We start from the raw sequence: 19192 nt of genomic DNA, 5'->3' as shown, positions 1-19192 counted from the left end.
CATTTGTCAGTACAACATACTATTCCTATTTCACTTTACTTAATTTTTTTAAGGCAATCGGTTTCCTATTATTTTTTTAGTAATGTGAATACTAATAAGAAGCTAACACTAATTGGTTTAAGTCAACAGTACTTAAGTATACTTTAACGAGTTTTCTGTACAAACTGTTTTAAGTTATGCCAACTTAAAATTAACACACTACTTTACTCTACTTTACTCACTTTTTCTAAGTAAAATCAACTTATTACATTTTACAGTGTATGTGGCTCAACTTACCCTCTCCCTAGGCTCAATTTATCCCTCACTGAGGGCAAGTTGAGCCAAGAGACCACTTTTTTTTTTGGAAAGCCATATTTGGAAAGCGGTTTATTTTAGAACCAAAGTGATTATTCACAAAGATGTACACCATCCTGAAATTTATGTACATATTTAAGTTGGACCCATTACTGTCATGTGCTCACGTTAAACATAACGTAAGTAATAACTGGCTCAACTCACCCTGCTCTCCCCTACTGATCATATTGACTAAACATGCTAAAAACATGATCATTCATATGATTTTACTTCCAAAAACTTGATTTTAATAAAAAATATACTACTGTATTTTTCCATTCGATCTAATATAAATTTACATAATTTTTATATTAAATGTGCCATAGAATGCAAAAATCACTTTTATAAGGGTGTTTTAAAGTGTACCCAACCTGTGGAAGCAGGCTGTCATAAAAGTAATAGTACCAGGGAATTAAATGATCTCAGGCCAGTAGCCCTCACTTCTCTTGTAATGAAATCTTTTGAAAAGCTTGTGAAGCAAGAGATTGTAAGGCAAACCGAGCAAGCTCTCGACCCTTTGCAGTTTGCTTGAGGATGCTATAATTACTCTAAATCTTTTGTATAAGCATTTGGAAGAGAGTAATACTTATGCTAGATTGTTGTTTATTGGCTTTTCCTCAGCTTTCAACACTATCCAACCTCACATTTTAGCTATGAGATTGATAGAGCATTTTGAGGTGAGCAACAATTTGGTGGGTTGGATATTGTATTTTTTAACAAATAGAACACAGATGGTGAAAGTAAATGGCATTTTATCAGATTTATTATGTTTGTCTATGGGCTCACCTCAAGGCTGTGTTCTCTTACTCCTACTTTATATTCTGTACACCAAGATGTGCCAAAGTAAGCGTTCGATGGCACTATATTGAAATTTGCTGATGATACTGTTATTGTGAGTTTGCTACATGACAATGAGTCTGGTCATGGCCCGATTATCGAGGAGTTTGTCACCTGGTGTGATGTATCTTATCTGGAGTTAAATCTAACTAAAACAAAGGACATGATCATAGATTTTAGAACTCGTGCTTCATGTTATGACACTATGATCATAAAAGACCAAGCAGGGGACTGTGTGGAAATTTAGAAATATCTTGGGACAGTCATAGACTCTAAACTGACCTTTGGAAAGAATTGTGAGACTCTATGTAAAAAAAGACATCAGCGTCTGTTTCGTCTCAGAAAGCTGTCCAGATTTCACATTGATAAATCCATGATGACACATTTTTATCGGGCTATTATTGAATCAGATGTCATTTTCTCTGGTGTCATGGTTTGGAAGTTTGTCTTTGATGAACAAAAATTCTTTGAAGCAAATTGTCAAGACGCTAGTAAGATTATAGGTGAATCACAACTTAACCTATCAGGTCTCTTCTCCAACCAGTTGCAGCGTAAGGTGAGTGCTATTATTAGAGATTGTTACCAGCCTTTGCATGCTGAGTTTCAGCTCCTCCATTCTGGTAGTCGGTTTGTGGCCCCTAGGTGGAGAACTAACTATATAGGAATTCTTTTGTACCTGCAGCTATAGAAATAATGAATAATAATAGCAGCAGATGATATTCTTTGCTAGCATGGCACATTATGCCTTTGGGGGTGGGTGTGTGTGAAGGTACATTGTCATGACTTTTATATTATATTCTTTTTACAATGTTTATAGTATGTTGATGTTTCTATGGATTGTTTTAAGTATGGATTGCAGAATTACCTGTCTGCATAACAAATTTACCTTCAGGTAGTAATAAAGAAACCTTGAACCTTGAACCAGGGAGGAGGGATCAGCTGATCCCTTAAAAATATTTTGAAAGTGAAGACATCCGTGAAAAGAAAACATGTGATGCTGAGCAAACACTTCCTATTGTTATATGAACTTCCTGGAAAATTTCTTAGGAGTTAGTGCAAATATTTTCACATTAAAATTATAATTTGAAAAAAATATATATATATATACAAATCTTTGCAGTATTTTTGATTCTAGAATCTCAAAATATTATTTTTTTTGCTATTTGAAAACAGGTTGTATAGTAAAATTTAAAATGTAAAAAAATCAAAGAATTTATAGTATAGTCTAGTTTAGAATATTTCAAAGAGGCTAATTATGTAGAAAATGTTAACAATATTTACAGAAAATGATTAATAATAATAAACTAATTAATTCATAAACTAATTATTGGTTAAACAGTACATATACAGTTATGGTATTTTAAAATAATGTATGTATGTAAAGTTAATGTACACTACAATACATTTCTGCTTTAATGTACTTGGTGATCACTTATTAGGTATTAATCTATAATAATGTATAGCATTAATTTATTACCATTATTAGTATAACCAGGATTCCCTATGAGAACTGCCATATTTGTCTATATTTTATTTAGCATCTTCTTCTTTTTTTGTAATCAGATATCTATATTGGAATATTTTCTATTAATTTTATGTTGTTTATTGCCATATATACAGAATTAATTTATTGTCATGTGTTTCACTCTGATGGTGGTTTTGCAACTCTGTGGACACATGGAGAGACAAATGCTGATAAAACATAATCATCATGTTACCTTCTATTGTACCACCTGTGTAATATCAGTAAATTTACAGTAACAAACAGATTTTAAAAAGCTCAGATTGGTATCTAACATTTAGTACAGTTAGGGACTATAAATAAAATACTGCATACAGCCACCAAAACACCTTCCATAATGCCTGGAATATCATCACCACCGTCACTGTACATTCTGGCAACCACTGCTTCCAGTTTTTCACATATTTACAGTGTAGGTGTTTTGTATGTTTAGTATTATCTGTATGCCTTACAGTCACATACTAGATCTGACAGATATTGAAGTTGATTAATATTTATACAGCCTTATCTTATTGTGAAACAGGCTTTATAAAACACCCTTTGTTCCATTTCAGTCAGTCACTTTGACATTGTGTCGAAGTTCAGACACTAGGGGTCGCACTTGGGGGCCTAGACACCTCTGACATCACTGAGAAAAGGCCAATGAAATTGTTGAGCTTTTTGTGAGTATATGGCCATAGGTGCGTTGTCGCGTTCTTTGTTTAAAAGACCTTGAGTCACCCCAACTGCTTCCCGTTCCAGTCCTTCTACTTCCGGGTATGAGGCCGCAGCAATGTGCGTCAGGTAAGTCCCCGTGGACTTCTTGTTCTTCCCACACTTCGTGTCCTCCGGTCAAGCTTCTGGATGAGCTTGAGAGCTTGTCTCAGAATGAGTTCAATCTCTCATTCGGAGCTCGCAATGAGGGTGAGTTGTCGATCGCAGCATCGGAGGGCAGGCTGGTACCATCCGAAGCTGAGTTTCAGTATGAGGCAGATGCTGAGATAGCAGCTGTGCTTGCCAGGGCAGCCAAGAGCATCGAGCTTGAGAAGACTCCTCTGGTTCTCCTTCTGGAATTGGTTTGTGGGTGCTAAGCGCAACACTAAGCCATGGCCAGCCCCAGTTCCTTAATTCCCGGAGGTTCACAAAGAGCTGAGGAAATCGTGGAAGGCCCCCTTCTCAGCCAGGCCACGATACACCAGCTCCTCTGCCCTCACCAGGGGTCCAGCGAGGGGGTACACGGAGGTCTCTCAGGTGAAGAGAGAGCGATTGCAGTGCACCTGTGCCCGCAAAATGCCGCTACTTGGCAGGGCCGCCCAAGAGTTCCATCCAGGGCCTGTAAGTTTTCTTCGTCCCTTGTGGCGAAAGCTTACACAGGTGACTCTCCCAGCTGTTGAAGAGTGAGGTCATAGGTCTTGGGCATTGGAAGGTTACGAAGAGGAGAGGTGCATTTGGTTGTGACATGCTGGCTTGTCAACATCTGCACCCACATGGATTCGTAACTCAGTTCAGCAGCTGTAGCGTTTAGTATAGGGACACCTAGTGTCGGAACTTCGACACAACGTCGATGTGACCGACTGAAAACGAACATCTCGGTTACGTATGGTAACCCTCGTTCCCTGATGGAGGGAACAGAGACGTTGTGTCCCTCATGCCACAACTCTGAACTGCTTCTGAGCAGGTTGAGATATTTCTCGACTCCTCAGAACAAAACGAGTGAGCAAATGCCACGCTGGCCTGTTTATACCCAGATATACAGGGCGTGGCCAGCTATGCAAATTTTGCTTGCCAATTTCATTGGCCTATTCTCAACTATGTCAGAGGGGTCTGGGCTCCCAAGTGCAACTCATAGGCCTGGTTTCACAAACAGGGTTTAGGCTAAGCCATGCAGGATTAGGCCACAGTTCAATTAGAACATTTAAGTAATTTTTCATAAACGTGCCTTAGAAAAAACATCACTGGTGTGCATCTTGAGACAAAACAAAGGCACTGATATATTTTAAGATCAGTCAGTGCAAGTTTCTTTCAGTTGAAACAGCTCACTTACATTTTAGTCTGGGACTAGGCTTAAGCCTTGTCTGTGAAACCGGGGGATAGTGTCACAAATTCGACACAACAGGGAATGAGGGTTACCATTCATAACAAAGACTTTTCCCCCAAATGCTTAATTAAACTTATCAGAAAGTAAATAGGCCAATTTTTTTTTTTTTTTTTTAATCTAGGAAATAATAATAAAAGATTGTGTGAAACTACTTCATAATTCTTTTTATTCAAAACTTTAATTCTTTTAATGCGGCTTTTCCCTCCATTATGAAATCAGAATAGTTGTTTCACACCAACATTTTTCCAAGAAAATATCAAAATGAATTTTAATTCAGAAATTAAAAATGGGAAATGTAGAAATGCTACAAAAGTGGTACAAGTTTTCTGTAAGACTGCAAGACTGCTTAAAGGTGACCTATTATGCCCCTTTTTACAAGATGTAAAATAAGTCTCTGATGTCCCCAGAGTGTGTATGTGAAGTTTTATCTCAAAATACCCCACAAATAATTTTTTTTATAGCTTGTTGAAATTGTCACTTTTAGGGTATGATCCAAAACGTGCCGTTTTTGTGTTTGTCCCTTTAAATGCAAATGAGCTGGTGCTCACACCTCCCTTTTCAGAAGAGGGCGGAGCTTTAAGAGCTCATGCTGTGGCATACCGGTGTTACGGTTTAACTGGTGGTGACCGTGTTACCGATTTCACATTGCTTCCAAATGCAATTTTTAACTACCACATTCCTATTTACGTTCATTCTGGTAGCACGTGAAGGCAGCATCAGTGAAAACAATCAGAGACAATGGTAGCTTTCGCAACATTAGCCTTGAGCCAAGAAGCTCTTTTGGAAAACAAAATATGACGCGTGATGCTTACTTTGTCTGGACATTTGCACACAAAGCATTGGTATCGATCCCTCTTTCAGAAGCAACCTTTGCACAACTACAGCGCTGAACTGACCCTCGTTTGTGAGGAGTCCGGTGTAAAATGATTAGCCCAAACATATAGGACTTTTCAGTTTTTTTCCCGGGACATTTCCTTCGAAAATGAAATTTAACCACCGTGTCCTCAGCGGTCTATGGAGACTCCTATGTTTGTTGGTGCATCCCGAAACACAACACTTGTAATGCCTCTTTGGCGCTGACATTGTATCTCCAGCAGCTACAGCAAGAAAACAGTAATGGCGGACTGCTGCTACTCACTCAGGGCAAGGACTATACTAATAGGCAAACAAATGGGTGGGACTTTCCTGAGTATGATGTCATAATAGGGAGAAATCTGGAACCACTGGTTTGGAGAGACTGTTTATGATTTATTGGGATTTTTAAAGGACATATTAAGGACATATTAAAAATATAGTTAAAAATAGGACTTAACTGGCTTGCACAGTATTTCAAAGGTCTCTTATTTAAATTTAGAGAAAAGAAAAGAGTTTTCAACTGCTCTCTGCTCCAGGATGAGATGATGATTATCTTTGGGTTTGCATCTCAATTCCTCAATCTCCACATTAAAATCAAACTGATCAAATCTTGCATAAAAATTATTTAGAGCATTGGCACGTTCACTATTTGACCTGAAATCATTAAATGAACTTTTCCACGACATTCTAATTTATTGAGATGCACCTGTACATCTTCGTCAAGGAGCTTATCTATTGAGGAGTATGTTCACCGGTTCTGCGCCACGTCAAGTCACAGCTGATCGTCCAGAGTCAAGTCACGTCTCAGCTGGTCTTCCACAGCCTCATCACGTCTCGGCTGATCTTCCAGACCCTCGTCACGTCTCAGCTGATCGTCCAGAGCCTCGTCACAGTCTAGTCAAGTCACAACTGATCGTCATGAGTCAGGTCTAGTCAGAGTTGATCGTCATGAGTCCAGTCAAGTTACAGTTCATTATCATGAGTCAAGTCAGGTCACCGCTGATCTTCCTGAGTCAAGTCAAGTCATAGCTGATCGTCATGAGTCAAGTCAAGTCACAGCTTCCATTCCTGAGTCAAGTCAAGTCACAGCTAATCTTCATGAGTAAAGTCTCAGCTGATCTGCCAGAGCCTCGTTACGTCTTAGCTGTTCATCCAGAGCCTTGTCACGTCTCAGCTGTTTGTCCAGAGTCACGTCACGTCACCGCTGATCTTCTAGAGTCTCTCCACGTCTCCGCTGTTCATCCAGAGTGTTGTCACGTCTCAGCTATTCATCCAGAGTCACGTCGCATCACAGCTGATCATCCAGAGTCATGTCACGTCCTGTCTGTTACACCCAGATTCTCAAGGTCAGCCCTTCGGTATCCCAGTCTGGTATCCAGTGTGAGGGATGCACCGCTGGTGTTCATTTTTTCTCCACCATCTTGATAGATGCTTATAATCACTCTTGCCAACTCTCGCAAGACAAATAAGCAACCACTGCTTCAAAAACAAGCCCAAAACAAGCCCAAGCCCAAATTTTTTTTTGATGATTTATCATCAATATTATTTATTATCAATTATTTATTCCCAATAAATGAGCCTGCAACATATTAAACTGAAACTTGAAATCGCATCATATGACCCCTTTAAAATAAGCCCAAAAAAACGCAACCCGCGACCTGGGATTTTTTCACACAACTTTACAAAAAAAGAAGCCCAAAGTCGCATATAATATGCGGACTTGGCAACTATGCTTATAATGAAATTGTGGTGTGCGTCATGGCAGGCGTGGCGTACTGGTGTGTTGACTGCGCAGACTCATTGGCATGATTGAGAGCAAACGTGAGAGGTCATGGGCCTACGGCAGGGTGTGGCCAAGTAAAAAATAAAAAAATCTCCAAAAAATCGCTAGTTTTATTTAAATATAGCTAAAATAGCTCCTTGTCGCAAAAAAAAAAAAGGGGCAGCTACAATGAGAAAGTAGCTAAATTTGGTGATAAAATCCCCAAATTGGCAACACTGGATACCTTCCTGGAGCATCGTCAGTAGTATTTCTTCTGCTATGGATATGTGGAGTTTCTGTGCAAGAGCGCCCTCCGGCTTCCAGTATGAATTAAAACAGTCTTTACATTACGTGTGAACTCATTAATGTTCACCCTATTTTGGGTAAACATAGGAAAGATAATACTTTTCTTAAAAGAAACAGGATTCCCTGTATTATCGTCATTGATATCGTTATCGTAATAAATACCAGAAATATCGTGATATATTTTTAAGCCCATATCGCCCATCCCTACCCGGAAGTAGAAGAACTGGAATGGGAAGCAGTTGGGGTGACTTAAGATCTTTTAAACAAAGAACGCGAGCCTCGAGCGCAACGCACCTGTGGCCATATCCTCTTCTTCTTCTTCTTCTTTGATGTTTAATGGCGGTTGGTATCCAACTTCAATAGTGCATTACCGCCACCTACTGTACTGGAGAGTGGACTGGAGCAAGACAGAGATAAATTATATCCATACTGAAGGGAGACTTTCCTTCTCCCTTCTTCCCCCTCCCCTTTTATAATAATAATAAATTTCAATGCTGTAAACTATATCCTATTTGCTACACCAGCTTCCTTTAGGACTTTTGCACCCATTCAAGCCAGCGAATGATCACCCCCTGCTTGCCGGACTAAAAGCAGCTGCAGCAGCAAGCTTAATTTTCACAAATGGTCTCCCACCAGTGCACCGACCAGGCACTGGCCTGCTTTGCTTTTGTGAGGGACCAGACTCTGCCTACTGCATACAGCAGCTGCATTCGTAGTCGGCGCCTTAATAGAGCTGCTCTAATAGAGGGTAGCGCAACCTGATAAGCTCAATACGGCCATCAGGATGCGCTACCCGCTTAAACAATGAGGTCAAATTCATGATTAAGGTGGGGAATTAATGACAACAGAATGTCAGGAGGCCAGTTTCATGCCTCACCTGAACGATGCTCCTTTTTACAGGTGCCGGTCTAACGCTTTATCAAAAGTTTGCTTCTTTTTACGCTCTGAAGTCCGATTCTTTTTGCTAAGACTTTTGCACCCATTCAAGTCAGGGAATGAGCACCCCCTGTTGTCCGGACTAAAACTAGCTCCAGCAGCAAGCTAGTTTTTTTTTTTTCACAGCGGCCTACCAGCCATCAGAATGTGTTTCCAGCTTCAAAAAGAAGACAAAGCCGAATTTGTATTTTGAGGTGGGGAATTGATGACGACACAATTTAATAACACATTTATCTGAAAATAGTAATAGATCAAAATCAAATAAGCAGTAGAGATCAAAACCATCAGCAGCAATTGTGTTAGAGGAGATTATAAGACAGATAATATTTCTGTACTGTATCAAGTGCACACATTTAACTAACTGTAAATAGTAATAGAGGAATAAAGTGGAAGTGGTAGTAAAAGATCAAAACTATCAGCAGCAATTGTGTGTTCATGTGAGAGAGAAAAAAACACACTTGCTCTCTCTCATCTTCTAGCGACTTTCAGCAGTTTTCAGTACAAAATGGCGCCAACGCCTCCGCAGCGCCACCTATAGACTGTTGCCCTTATCACTACAGAGTTTTGCCTCTTGGGCTTCTATACTCTTTGCTTAAAGTAGGATAGGCTATCAGTACATTCATTTCTTACCACTGAAGTGTAGGCTACAGTTTGTGCAGCGGGACCTTCTTTTGATCCGTAAACAAAAACCTCTCGCTTAACATCATGTTCTCTTCAGTTAGGCATTTTAAATCCCTCCGAAATCATATTTACTCTCATAAATATATTAATTTGAAGTAGCCTAATCATTCAATAAAGAGATCGATAAACTAGGAGTCAGTCAGCCAGTAAAACGAAAAATGACCGTTAATTTTTAAATTCTGCGGGCGCGCGGCTCTCTGTGGAAGACAGGTGAAAGCGCGTGCTGGAGAAGCGCGTGCAGATCAGAGGCGCGCAGTAAATGAAGATGAAACAAACCCACGAATTTATGATTTCTATTATCACTCTACGCGTAACCCTGGCTTAATATTATAATTTAAATTGCTGTATTTTAATAAATGCTGCATTAAACGAATTTCAGGGCTCTGAGACGTTTTCATTGGAAAGATAGTTTTACAGGGTTATAAAAAATAACCTGAGAATAACCATAAAGGGAACGTTCTGTATACGTTATTTTTAGATTATTTTAAAAAATAACCACCTGTTATGTCCTGTGTTAATGTTCATAGGTTGCAATACTGGGCCAGTCCACTAGAGGCTGCAAGAGTTAATGTTCTGTGTTGAGAAGGAGCGAAGAGGAGGAAGAATAAAGAAGTGTTGGTAATGTTGTGAACTAGTCATTCTCTCTCCTTTTAATTTCTTTCATTACGAGTTCCAAACATTACAAAATCTGGCGACGATGTCTGCATCTGTACCTATGCCTGCATTTTTTCGTCCGACGGTCAGAGAGCCTGCTATTCCGTTTTCTACATGGAAGAAAATTTTCCAAAATTATTTGCTTGTCATCGGAGCACGAGGTGATGCATGGCCTGATGCCAGAGTTCGTGCAGTTTTGTTACATTGTCTCGGTACGGAAGGCCAGAGACTTTTCTATACGCTGCCAAATGGGGGTACAACTTATGATGAGGCCATGGTGGCTATTGATGCTCATTTTACGCCAAAAGTGAATGTTGTTGCTGCACGGCATAAATTCAGACAGCGCGCACAGCGCTCGGACGAAACCGCAAGTCAGTATATCGCGGAGTTACGTCATCTAGCAGTGGATTGTCAGTTCGGACAAATGGAGGATGAAATGCTACGGGACCAACTAATTGAACGGACTTTCCTGGCCGCGGTGAGAGATAGACTGTTACTCGAGTCGGAACTTACATTGGATCGCGCTTCTGCATTAGCGTTTCAAGTGGAATCGGCAGTACAAAATGCTACACTCCTTTCAACTAATGGCTCAACTTCTGCTCAAGTTCAAGCCATCTCAAGGACAAAGTCCAGTTTCAAACGAGGTAAACAAAAGAGTGAGAAATGCCATTACAAAATGGAAAGCCACAGACTTCAAATAAAAGACGCTGTTTTCGCTGTGGATCTAATACTCACTTGGCCAACGCACCTACTTGTTGATCATCTCAGAATGGATTTACATGGACGGAGGCAGCGGATGTGAGTTTTAGTGGGCTAAAGCAGCTGTTAGTCCACAGCCCAGCCTTGGCTTTATTCGACCCCTCCTTACCAATATTCATGTCCACCGATGCTTCAGATTATGGCATTGGAGGTGTCATCACTCAACTAGCTGGCCTAAAACACAGAAACAAATGGATCCAACAATCATGGCGTACTTTCAGGTCAGGCATGAACTAGCTAGGGATGATAAGTATATCATGAGAGGACAGAGATTAGTTGTGCCAGTTGTTTTGCGCTCTAAATGAATTCACTGTTCCTTTGTCAGTGGATAAGAAACTAGGACCAAGCACTTATGTCTTGAGCGATGGAAAGAAATGGAATGCAGCTCACTTGTCTCTGGTTCCAGAAAACACTCAAACTGCATTAGAGAATGCTCAGGTTAACCCTGGAACTGAGAATGTTGTGCTTGAGCCAGTTAGGAGTACACGGTCTAGGCAGCCTCCTGTGTGGTTAAAAGACTATGTAGCAGAGTAAGGGAAAAGAAAAGAAGAGAGAATAAAAGGAAACACTAGTGTAAGATTAGAGAAAGTAATTGTTGAATGTGTTCATATGTTTATTAATTTGATGTTATAAAACACCGGAAGTACATTTATGGTTTAAAGGCAGAATTTATAAATGGATTGAAATTAGGCTGAATAATCCCCTTTTAAGAGTTTATTTTCTAAAGAAAGGGGAATGTTATGTCCTGTGTTAATGTTCATAGATTGCAATACTGGGCCAGTCCACTAGAGGCTGCAAGAGTTAATGTTCTGTGTTGAGACGGAGCGAAGAGGAGGAAGAATAAAGAAGTGTTGGTAGTGTTGTGAACTAGTCATTCTCTCTCCTTTTAATTTCTTTCATTACGAGTTCCAAACATTACACCACCCTGCAACGTTCTGGGAACGTTAGTTTATGGTTGCAAAAATAACCTAAAAATAACCATTAGGGAACGTTTTGTATAAGTTATTTTTAGATTATTTTAAATATAACCACCCTGCAACGTTCTGGGAAGATTATTTTATGGTTGCAAAAAATATAACCTAAAAAGAACGTTCCCCTAAAGTTATTATTTGGTTCCCAAAAAAATAACCAAACAGGAACCAAAAACTAAGGTTAGGGGAAAGTTCTGTGTTTGCTGGGAATATAGCTGAACATGTCTTTGCACAAGTTTCTCTCACTCATCGTTTTTCAGCTCATTACAAATCCGAGTTCACTGATTCGCGAGATTGCAACTCTCGCGAGACACAGTAGGATAGCTCATGGTGTTAACATGGCTGCCGCCTGAAACTTCCATGTATTTATTTGATCACAAAAAAACTTAGTTGGGTTATCATAAATATTCGGTAGTTAATTCTATTGTATCATTTTAGACCTGGAATTTAAGTGTTTAGCGACGACCGTCCAAAGAAGCTGCCAGAATGCAACACGACGACGTAAGTAAAGCGTTTTAAGAAAAGCTCACGAAAATAACGTATCTATATTTACTGACAAACAAACAACAGAGATCAATTAAATGTGATTTATAACGAAGTTTTAAAACAATATTTCATAGGTTGTAATGTTTCTGTTTTAGCAGTAAACACTGGCCGCTGTGAACGTTTAGATGATTTTACATTGTTCAACTTTGAATTTGATGTTTTGCATATGTTCAACATCTTTGACACTGAATCATCTGTCTTTTAAAGGTTATATGGGACCTTATTGGCAATGAGAGTTTTTGTTCCTACAAAGTAAAGTAAGTATATATAACATTATAAACCACACTGTTCAGAGTTGTATTTTTTTCTTAAGTGTATGTGGACGAACACGACATCTAACTGTTTGATTTCTTGTCGTTGTTACAGAACGAAAACTCAGCAGTTCTGTCGAAATGAATACAACATCACAGGCCTGTGCAATCGCAGTTCATGTCCTCTCGCCAACAGCCAGTATGCTACTGTAAGAGAAGAGAAAGGTGATGGTTTAAAAACGCACTTCACAAAAGCAATTATTGCAAACATGTTCTCGCCACTCAAACGTTTCAGTATATTCATTTCTTGATCATCACAACTGTTGTGTTTCCTTAGGCCTGTGTTATCTCTACATTAAAGTTATTGAGAGAGCAGCATTCCCTGCTCGTATGTGGGAGAAGGTATGAGCTCCAAAAGGAGCGAGACACGTTGATAATTTGATGTGATTCGCATTGAAATGTTTAATAACTCTAGCTTGAACTCTTTTTCAGGTGAAACTTGATAGAAACTATGCAAAGGCTTTGGAGCAGATCGATGAGAACCTCATCTACTGGCCGAGGTTCATCCGACACAAGTGCAAACAGCGCTTGACAAAGATCACACAGTATCTCATTCGAATCCGCAAACTCACACTCAAACGACAGTGAGACTCTTTCTTATTTGCTTCTGTTGTTGTGATTCTGATTATTTTCTGCATTCTGTGCACTATAGTGCAGTGCTGTGGTCGTTGTATTCACTAGTTGATTCCATGTTTTTCTTCTCACATCAGATCATTTCAACTTAAAGGGGTCATATGATGCTGCTAAAAAGAACATTATTTCTTTATGCACCAAGAGCTTGTAACACTTCAAAGAGAAAGGAAAAATTGAAATCGCATCATATGACCCCTTTAATATAATATTTCATTTACATTTCTTTATTTTGTAAGTAGCCTTGTAATAAGAGCTCACCAAGGCTGCATTTATTTGACAAGTACAATTATATTGAAAAATATTATTACATTTAATATGACCGTTTCCTATTTTAAAATGTAATTTATACCTGTGATGGTAAAGCTCATTTTTCAGCATCATTACTCCAGTCTTCAGTGTCACATGATCCTTCAGAAATCATTCTAATATGCTGATTTGATGCTCAGGAAACATTTCTTATTATTCGATGTTGAAAACAGCTGTGCTGCTTAATATTTTTGTGGAAACACACATTTTTATTGTTAGGATTGTTTAATGAATAGAAAGTTCAAAAGAACAGCATTTATTTTATTTATTTTAATAATACCCTGCTTTCTGTATATAATCTCTTACATGGTGCCTCTTTTTTTGTTTTTCATTTCTAGGAGAAAGTTGGTTCCACTCAGTAGAAAAGTAGAGAGACGAGAAAAGAGGAGAGAGGTGGGTGATGTACTGATCATACATGCATTCCTGAATATAACACTGCCTTTGTATTTTTATTTTGTTTGAGTGTTTATGTAGACCTACATCTTTTCTTTTTTTACCCACCCCACCTTTTTTGTGTTTTGTCTTTAGTTTTTTTCTTTAAATAACTTCTCACTTTGGATCAAATGTAAAGTTGAATTTGTGTGGTATTTACTCATTTTTTTTCTTCTCACCAACAGGAAAAAGCTCTTATTGCTGCTCAGCTGGAAAATGCCATAGAAAAAGAACTGCTAGACCGTCTAAAACAAGGAACCGTAAGTGCATCTTTGGCACATCTCTTTCCTGCTTTTGTGTCAGATAAGTGATTACATTTAAAGTTTTCATTTTTCCTTTATATAGTATGGAGACATATACAACTTCCCCATCCATGCCTTTGATAAAGCTATGGAAAAACAGGAAGAGGAGACTGAATCAGAGGAAGAGGAAGACGAAGAAGAGGTATTAACTTTATTTTCCTGTCAGCTTACTGTTTCCTGAAATATGTCTATTACAGGAAAAAAAGTAAAAAAAATAAATTAAAAAAATTGGGGGGTCAGTATTCAGTATGGTTTTTCTTTTGTTTGTTTTTGAAAGAAGTCTCGTATGCTCATCAAGGCTGCATTTATTTGATTAAAAAAAATACAGTAATATTATGAAATATTAATACAATGTAAATAAAATAACTTTTCTATTTGTATATATTTTAAGATTTTAAAAGAAATTTATTTCTGTGACGCCAAAGCTGAATATTCAGCAGCTATTACTCTTCAGTGTCAAACAATCCTTCTGTGCTGCTTAATATTTTTGTAGAATCCCTGAAACACTTTTTTTTTTTCAATATTCTTTTAATATAATTTTCGGAAGAACAGCATTTATTTAAAATAAAAAAATCTTTTGTAACAATGTCTTTATTGTCACTTTACATAATGCTTCCTTGCTGAATAAAAGTAATAAAGGATCCCAAACTTTTGAACAGTATTGTTTGTTAATTGTATAGATTTTGTGGTAAACTTGTGCACACTCTTAGATGGGGTTAATATTAATAATTATTATTATTTAAATATGTATGTAGTCTTGTTTATGTCTTTCAGGAATCTGGGACTAGAGAATTTGTTGCTGAGGATGAGTTTGAAGAGAGTGATCTCAGTGATTTTGAGGTAATATTTTACATGGTTAAAATCTAAATTACATTTAAAAAAAGTTTAATATCTCAAAAGAGTGATATTATTTCAACCCTGACCATGTTTTACAGGATATGAACAATCTGAAGGGCAGCAGTGATGAAGAAGAGGATGATGAAGAGGAATCCAGTGAGGAAGAGGAGTCTGAAGAAGAGTTAGAGGAAGAAAAGGCCAAATCAAAAGGAAAGGCTCCACTCAAAGGCCCAATCAGGAAAAAACGGGCCTATGTGGAGATGGAATATGAACAAGAGACAGAACCAGCTCAGAAAAGTAAGGCCACATAGAGACTGAACTGCTGATCACACCAGAGTAACTCTGCTGTGTGTGGAACTTTTCCAAATCATGGATGCTGATCTTTGATATAACACCTCTATTCAATAACAGTGTACACTGGTGTGTGTCTGTACATGCCTGTCCAAATCTCTAATGTGGGATTGTTTGTACATTGACCTGTCTCATCTGTACTTATGCTGTTGCAAGCATAAGTGTTTTTTAAAAATGTTCCATTGTGTACTTTTGGGTCAACTTTGACCCATGTTCATATAATAAACTTTATTTGAAATGGCATGCATGCATATTAAGTAGTGCTTGTTAGTTTGACTGCCTGGGGTTCTAAAGGAAAAAATATATATATTTTATGTTTAGTATTGGTGTATTTGAATGCATGTTTAACTTGGATCATCTTTTACATCTCATGCACCCACCAGCATACACGGCAGACCCCTAGAAAACATTGCTATTGTTTATGGAGTTCAACTATCCTCAGTGCTAATGCTGTTAGTCACACAAATGCACATCCTTTCAAAGCACTCCAAAGAAAATGTATGGGAAAAATCATAACCAAATGTATAAGCAAAGGTATTTTTTGTCCAAAGTGATATAGTTTCATATGGCAAACGCCTCAAATGTATCAGATGTATACATCAGAAATTTTATTTTAACTGAATTAATGCTAAATAATATCCAGTGTGAGTAAATCACTTAATTATTGTGGGTAAAAAGCACACTAGCACATCACCAAACATGTTCTGCTACAAGCGTCATCTGATATTCTTAAAACTTTCTAATGAAACATTTCATTTCTGTTCTAATGTTTGATAGCATGGGTATGTGTTACTGTAATGAAATCGAATTGTGAGCAGACATTTTCTGATGGAGTGAATACATGGGCTGAAACCTTTACTTAACTGCCTCAACTCGCTGAGCACAGCTGGAGATGCTGACAGAGAATTGAAGAGACCAAACTTTTGCCAGAAAAGAAAAGAAAACCTTCACCAATACAGTTATATGCTGTTAGCAATCTAACTTGATGCATGCATTAATGAACTCTTAAAAGTAGGATGCAAGACCCCAGAAATGTCCCAGTTTTACAGCATTTTCAAATCAGCCTGCAAATCCAAGTCTGAGATGGTATGATTTTTATTTTTGTAAAAATAAAACAAAAAATGCAGTTCGCCTGGATAGCCCACATACAGAGTGTACTATGTTCCCAGTGAACTGATCACTGAATCAGATTCTACTGAGCCAACTTCACCTCCAAAAGTGGCAAATACTCTTGACAGCTTATTGACAGTGGTGCTGCAGTGACTTTCTGGATACACTTCAACACAGGTTCAGAAACACAACCGCTGTCTAGCTCTCTCAGAAGACTCTGTAGAAAAAGGTGAAATGAGACAAAAGGAACAAATAGTAGGTGGCTTCAAACTGCATGCAATATGAGAGTAACAAGATGCTTTTACCATTTCATAAAAGCTTTGTAAGCATGACGAAATTCTAATTAGTCACTCATAAGGAGGGTTACTGGCTTATAAATCTGCCATTTTTATAACTTTCACTTGCAAACTTTCAACTGAATGATAAAAGAAATATAAGATACTAGTTTTTACCCTTTTGGCTGAAATTCTTTCTTATATAACCACAAAAAATCAATAGAAAATATAATAATGGTCATTCTCACCTGTAGTTTTACCTTTGAGCAGTGGTCGAGCAGCAGTAAACAGTGGGACGCTTGGGTTATGAGCTGCTCTTTCAGCTGAGTGGGTAATGACTGATGAGACGTCAACCAGAAACCTCAGAAGACTCTGAGCTAGTGAACCCATCCTCCTCTCCATACTAGAAATATACATAAAAACACACAATGTATTAGCACGGAAACATCTGATATAAGCAAGAGAGTGGAATCATGTAAAAACTGATGTAAAAAAGTTATTTGCATGTAGTTGCACTGAAGTACTGATGTTGTATAGTGCTATGAATGGTCACCGTGGCCAAGCAATCTGTAGTTTTTTGCAGAGCATCCAGGATACTCAGTCTGGCTTTCTCCTCTGGAGCATCTGAGACCTCCAAGTATCCCACAATCACCCTCTCCAGCCTCTTCAGGTGACGAACGATTACTATACCCATCCTATGAGATAACAACATGACAAATTGGAACATCAAAGCAGCTAAGGATGAGTAATATTACAACAATTATGCTAATTAAGTTTGTTAAGAATATTCAAAATGAACGGCATAGTAATAAATATATCAACATGAAATTAATTTGTACATTTTTTTTTTTTCTGAGACTCACCAGAAATAGACCCAGGCTGTTGGTGACATTTTAGATTTTAGAAAGGCTTTGCTACCAACAACAGTAGCCTAAGACAATGGCAAAATGGCTGTTTGACTATGAATTAACATTAAAGGAACAGTTCACTCAAAAATGTTCTAAAAACCCCCTCTCAAAAACAAAAATCAAATATGGTAATTAAATGGAAGCTTGCTTGACGCTTGATAGCCAGTGAGGTTTGTTCTTGTGCGTCAAATGTCAGTTGCGCTTCCATTTGCCATATTTGATGAGCTCTATGAATGTGCATTGATCAATATTTATATGTGAATAAATTAAATCTGTTCATCATAAAAAGTGATTGTGTCTCTTCCGAAGACTTGGATTAAAATACTCAATTCATATGGATTACTTTTACAATGTCAATAATAAACATTTTGAAGCTTGCAATATTGGTTATGTGGACTTATCAATGGACAAAAATGATGAAAGAATATTAAAAATACTGTGTATCGAAGATGAACAAAAGTTTTATGGGTTTGGATCGACATGAGACTGAGTAAATGATTATAATCTTTCATTTCTGGTATGACATCAGCTGAAAATGAAAGCTATCATGATGTGTAATATGTTTGATAAATATTAGCTAGTGTCACAGAATTGACATGCTTCACCTTCAGGGTAATCATGAAGGTGAAATCACTAATACGGAGAAGGCTACATAAGTTATTTAGGCCTCACCTCTCAATAAATAAGACAAGATTTTTGGCATATACACAACGAAGGTCAAGCTTGTGCTCCATTTCCATGTATGTTAAGACGTGCCGTAGCACATCGTCAAAGCGATTTGGTTTACGCGGTAAACCTGAGTGGACTGGAGATTTCTCAAGGACTGACAGCAAGTCTAGAAGGCAGGGAAGCACAACCTGAAAATGACAGACAATAAGGTGAGATACATAATGAACACTAAACATCTGCATTCAGGTACACACATGGACTGTGTGAGTGAAAGCCTCACCTGTATGAGTGCAGCTTCAGATGTGTATAAGTGATTGAAGACAGCATGATAGAGCACCTGAGCTCGGTTGAACTGATCAGATCAGCAGCTGGCTAAGAAAGGAGAAGATCAAATGAACTCACATTTCAAATACACAAAACACTGGCTTATAATGTCCTCCAGGATTTGATGTCTTGCTTATGAATGTCAGGAGCACAATAAAAGTGACTCAAGACACAATGATCTTTGAGGGCAAATGGACAGTTAAAGACACAATGTTCAGGATTTAAAGGGGTCATATGATGCGATTTCTCGCCGGATAGGCTTTCACCGTGGATTAAGCGGAGTCCAGCCCGGAGTCGTCACATGTCCTTCCGGACGCTCCTTCGTCGAAATCGCCGGCCGCACCGTTCTCAAGCCCGCGCCTCTGTTCACTCTAACCCTCCCGCCGTTCCTCACTCTAGCCGTCGGCCTCTGCTCACTGTAGGCCACGGTGTGTGACGCTGTTTCGTTGTGAAAGCGAAACTACTTTGTTTGGCCTTCCAAAAATGGACACGACT

General features: G+C 38.4%; 1 protein-coding gene and 1 pseudogene across 1 annotated transcript; one reads left to right on the top strand and one right to left on the bottom strand.

Moving 5' to 3' along the window:
* The first annotated feature begins 11957 nt into the window (after positions 1-11957).
* mak16 (MAK16 homolog (S. cerevisiae)) lies at positions 11958-15654 on the top strand. The gene is made up of 10 exons (XM_016505239.1): positions 11958-12194; positions 12447-12496; positions 12606-12715; positions 12828-12892; positions 12983-13134; positions 13828-13882; positions 14107-14181; positions 14267-14365; positions 14998-15063; positions 15159-15654. Exons 1-10 carry the CDS (start codon positions 12180-12182, stop codon positions 15369-15371), a joined length of 900 nt encoding a protein of 299 aa, XP_016360725.1. The 5' UTR covers positions 11958-12179; the 3' UTR covers positions 15372-15654.
* Positions 15655-16496: 842 nt separating this feature from the next.
* Positions 16497-19192, bottom strand: part of LOC107702811 (TELO2-interacting protein 2-like) — an 8338-nt pseudogene continuing 5642 nt past the window's right edge.

Source organism: Sinocyclocheilus anshuiensis, unplaced genomic scaffold, assembly GCF_001515605.1.
Source record: "Sinocyclocheilus anshuiensis isolate Anshui unplaced genomic scaffold, SAMN03320099.WGS_v1.1 scaffold366, whole genome shotgun sequence".
Classification (NCBI taxonomy): domain Eukaryota; kingdom Metazoa; phylum Chordata; class Actinopteri; order Cypriniformes; family Cyprinidae; genus Sinocyclocheilus; species Sinocyclocheilus anshuiensis.
Note: the sequence above shows the minus strand (reverse complement) of the source record. Positions and strands in the feature narration are given on the sequence as shown.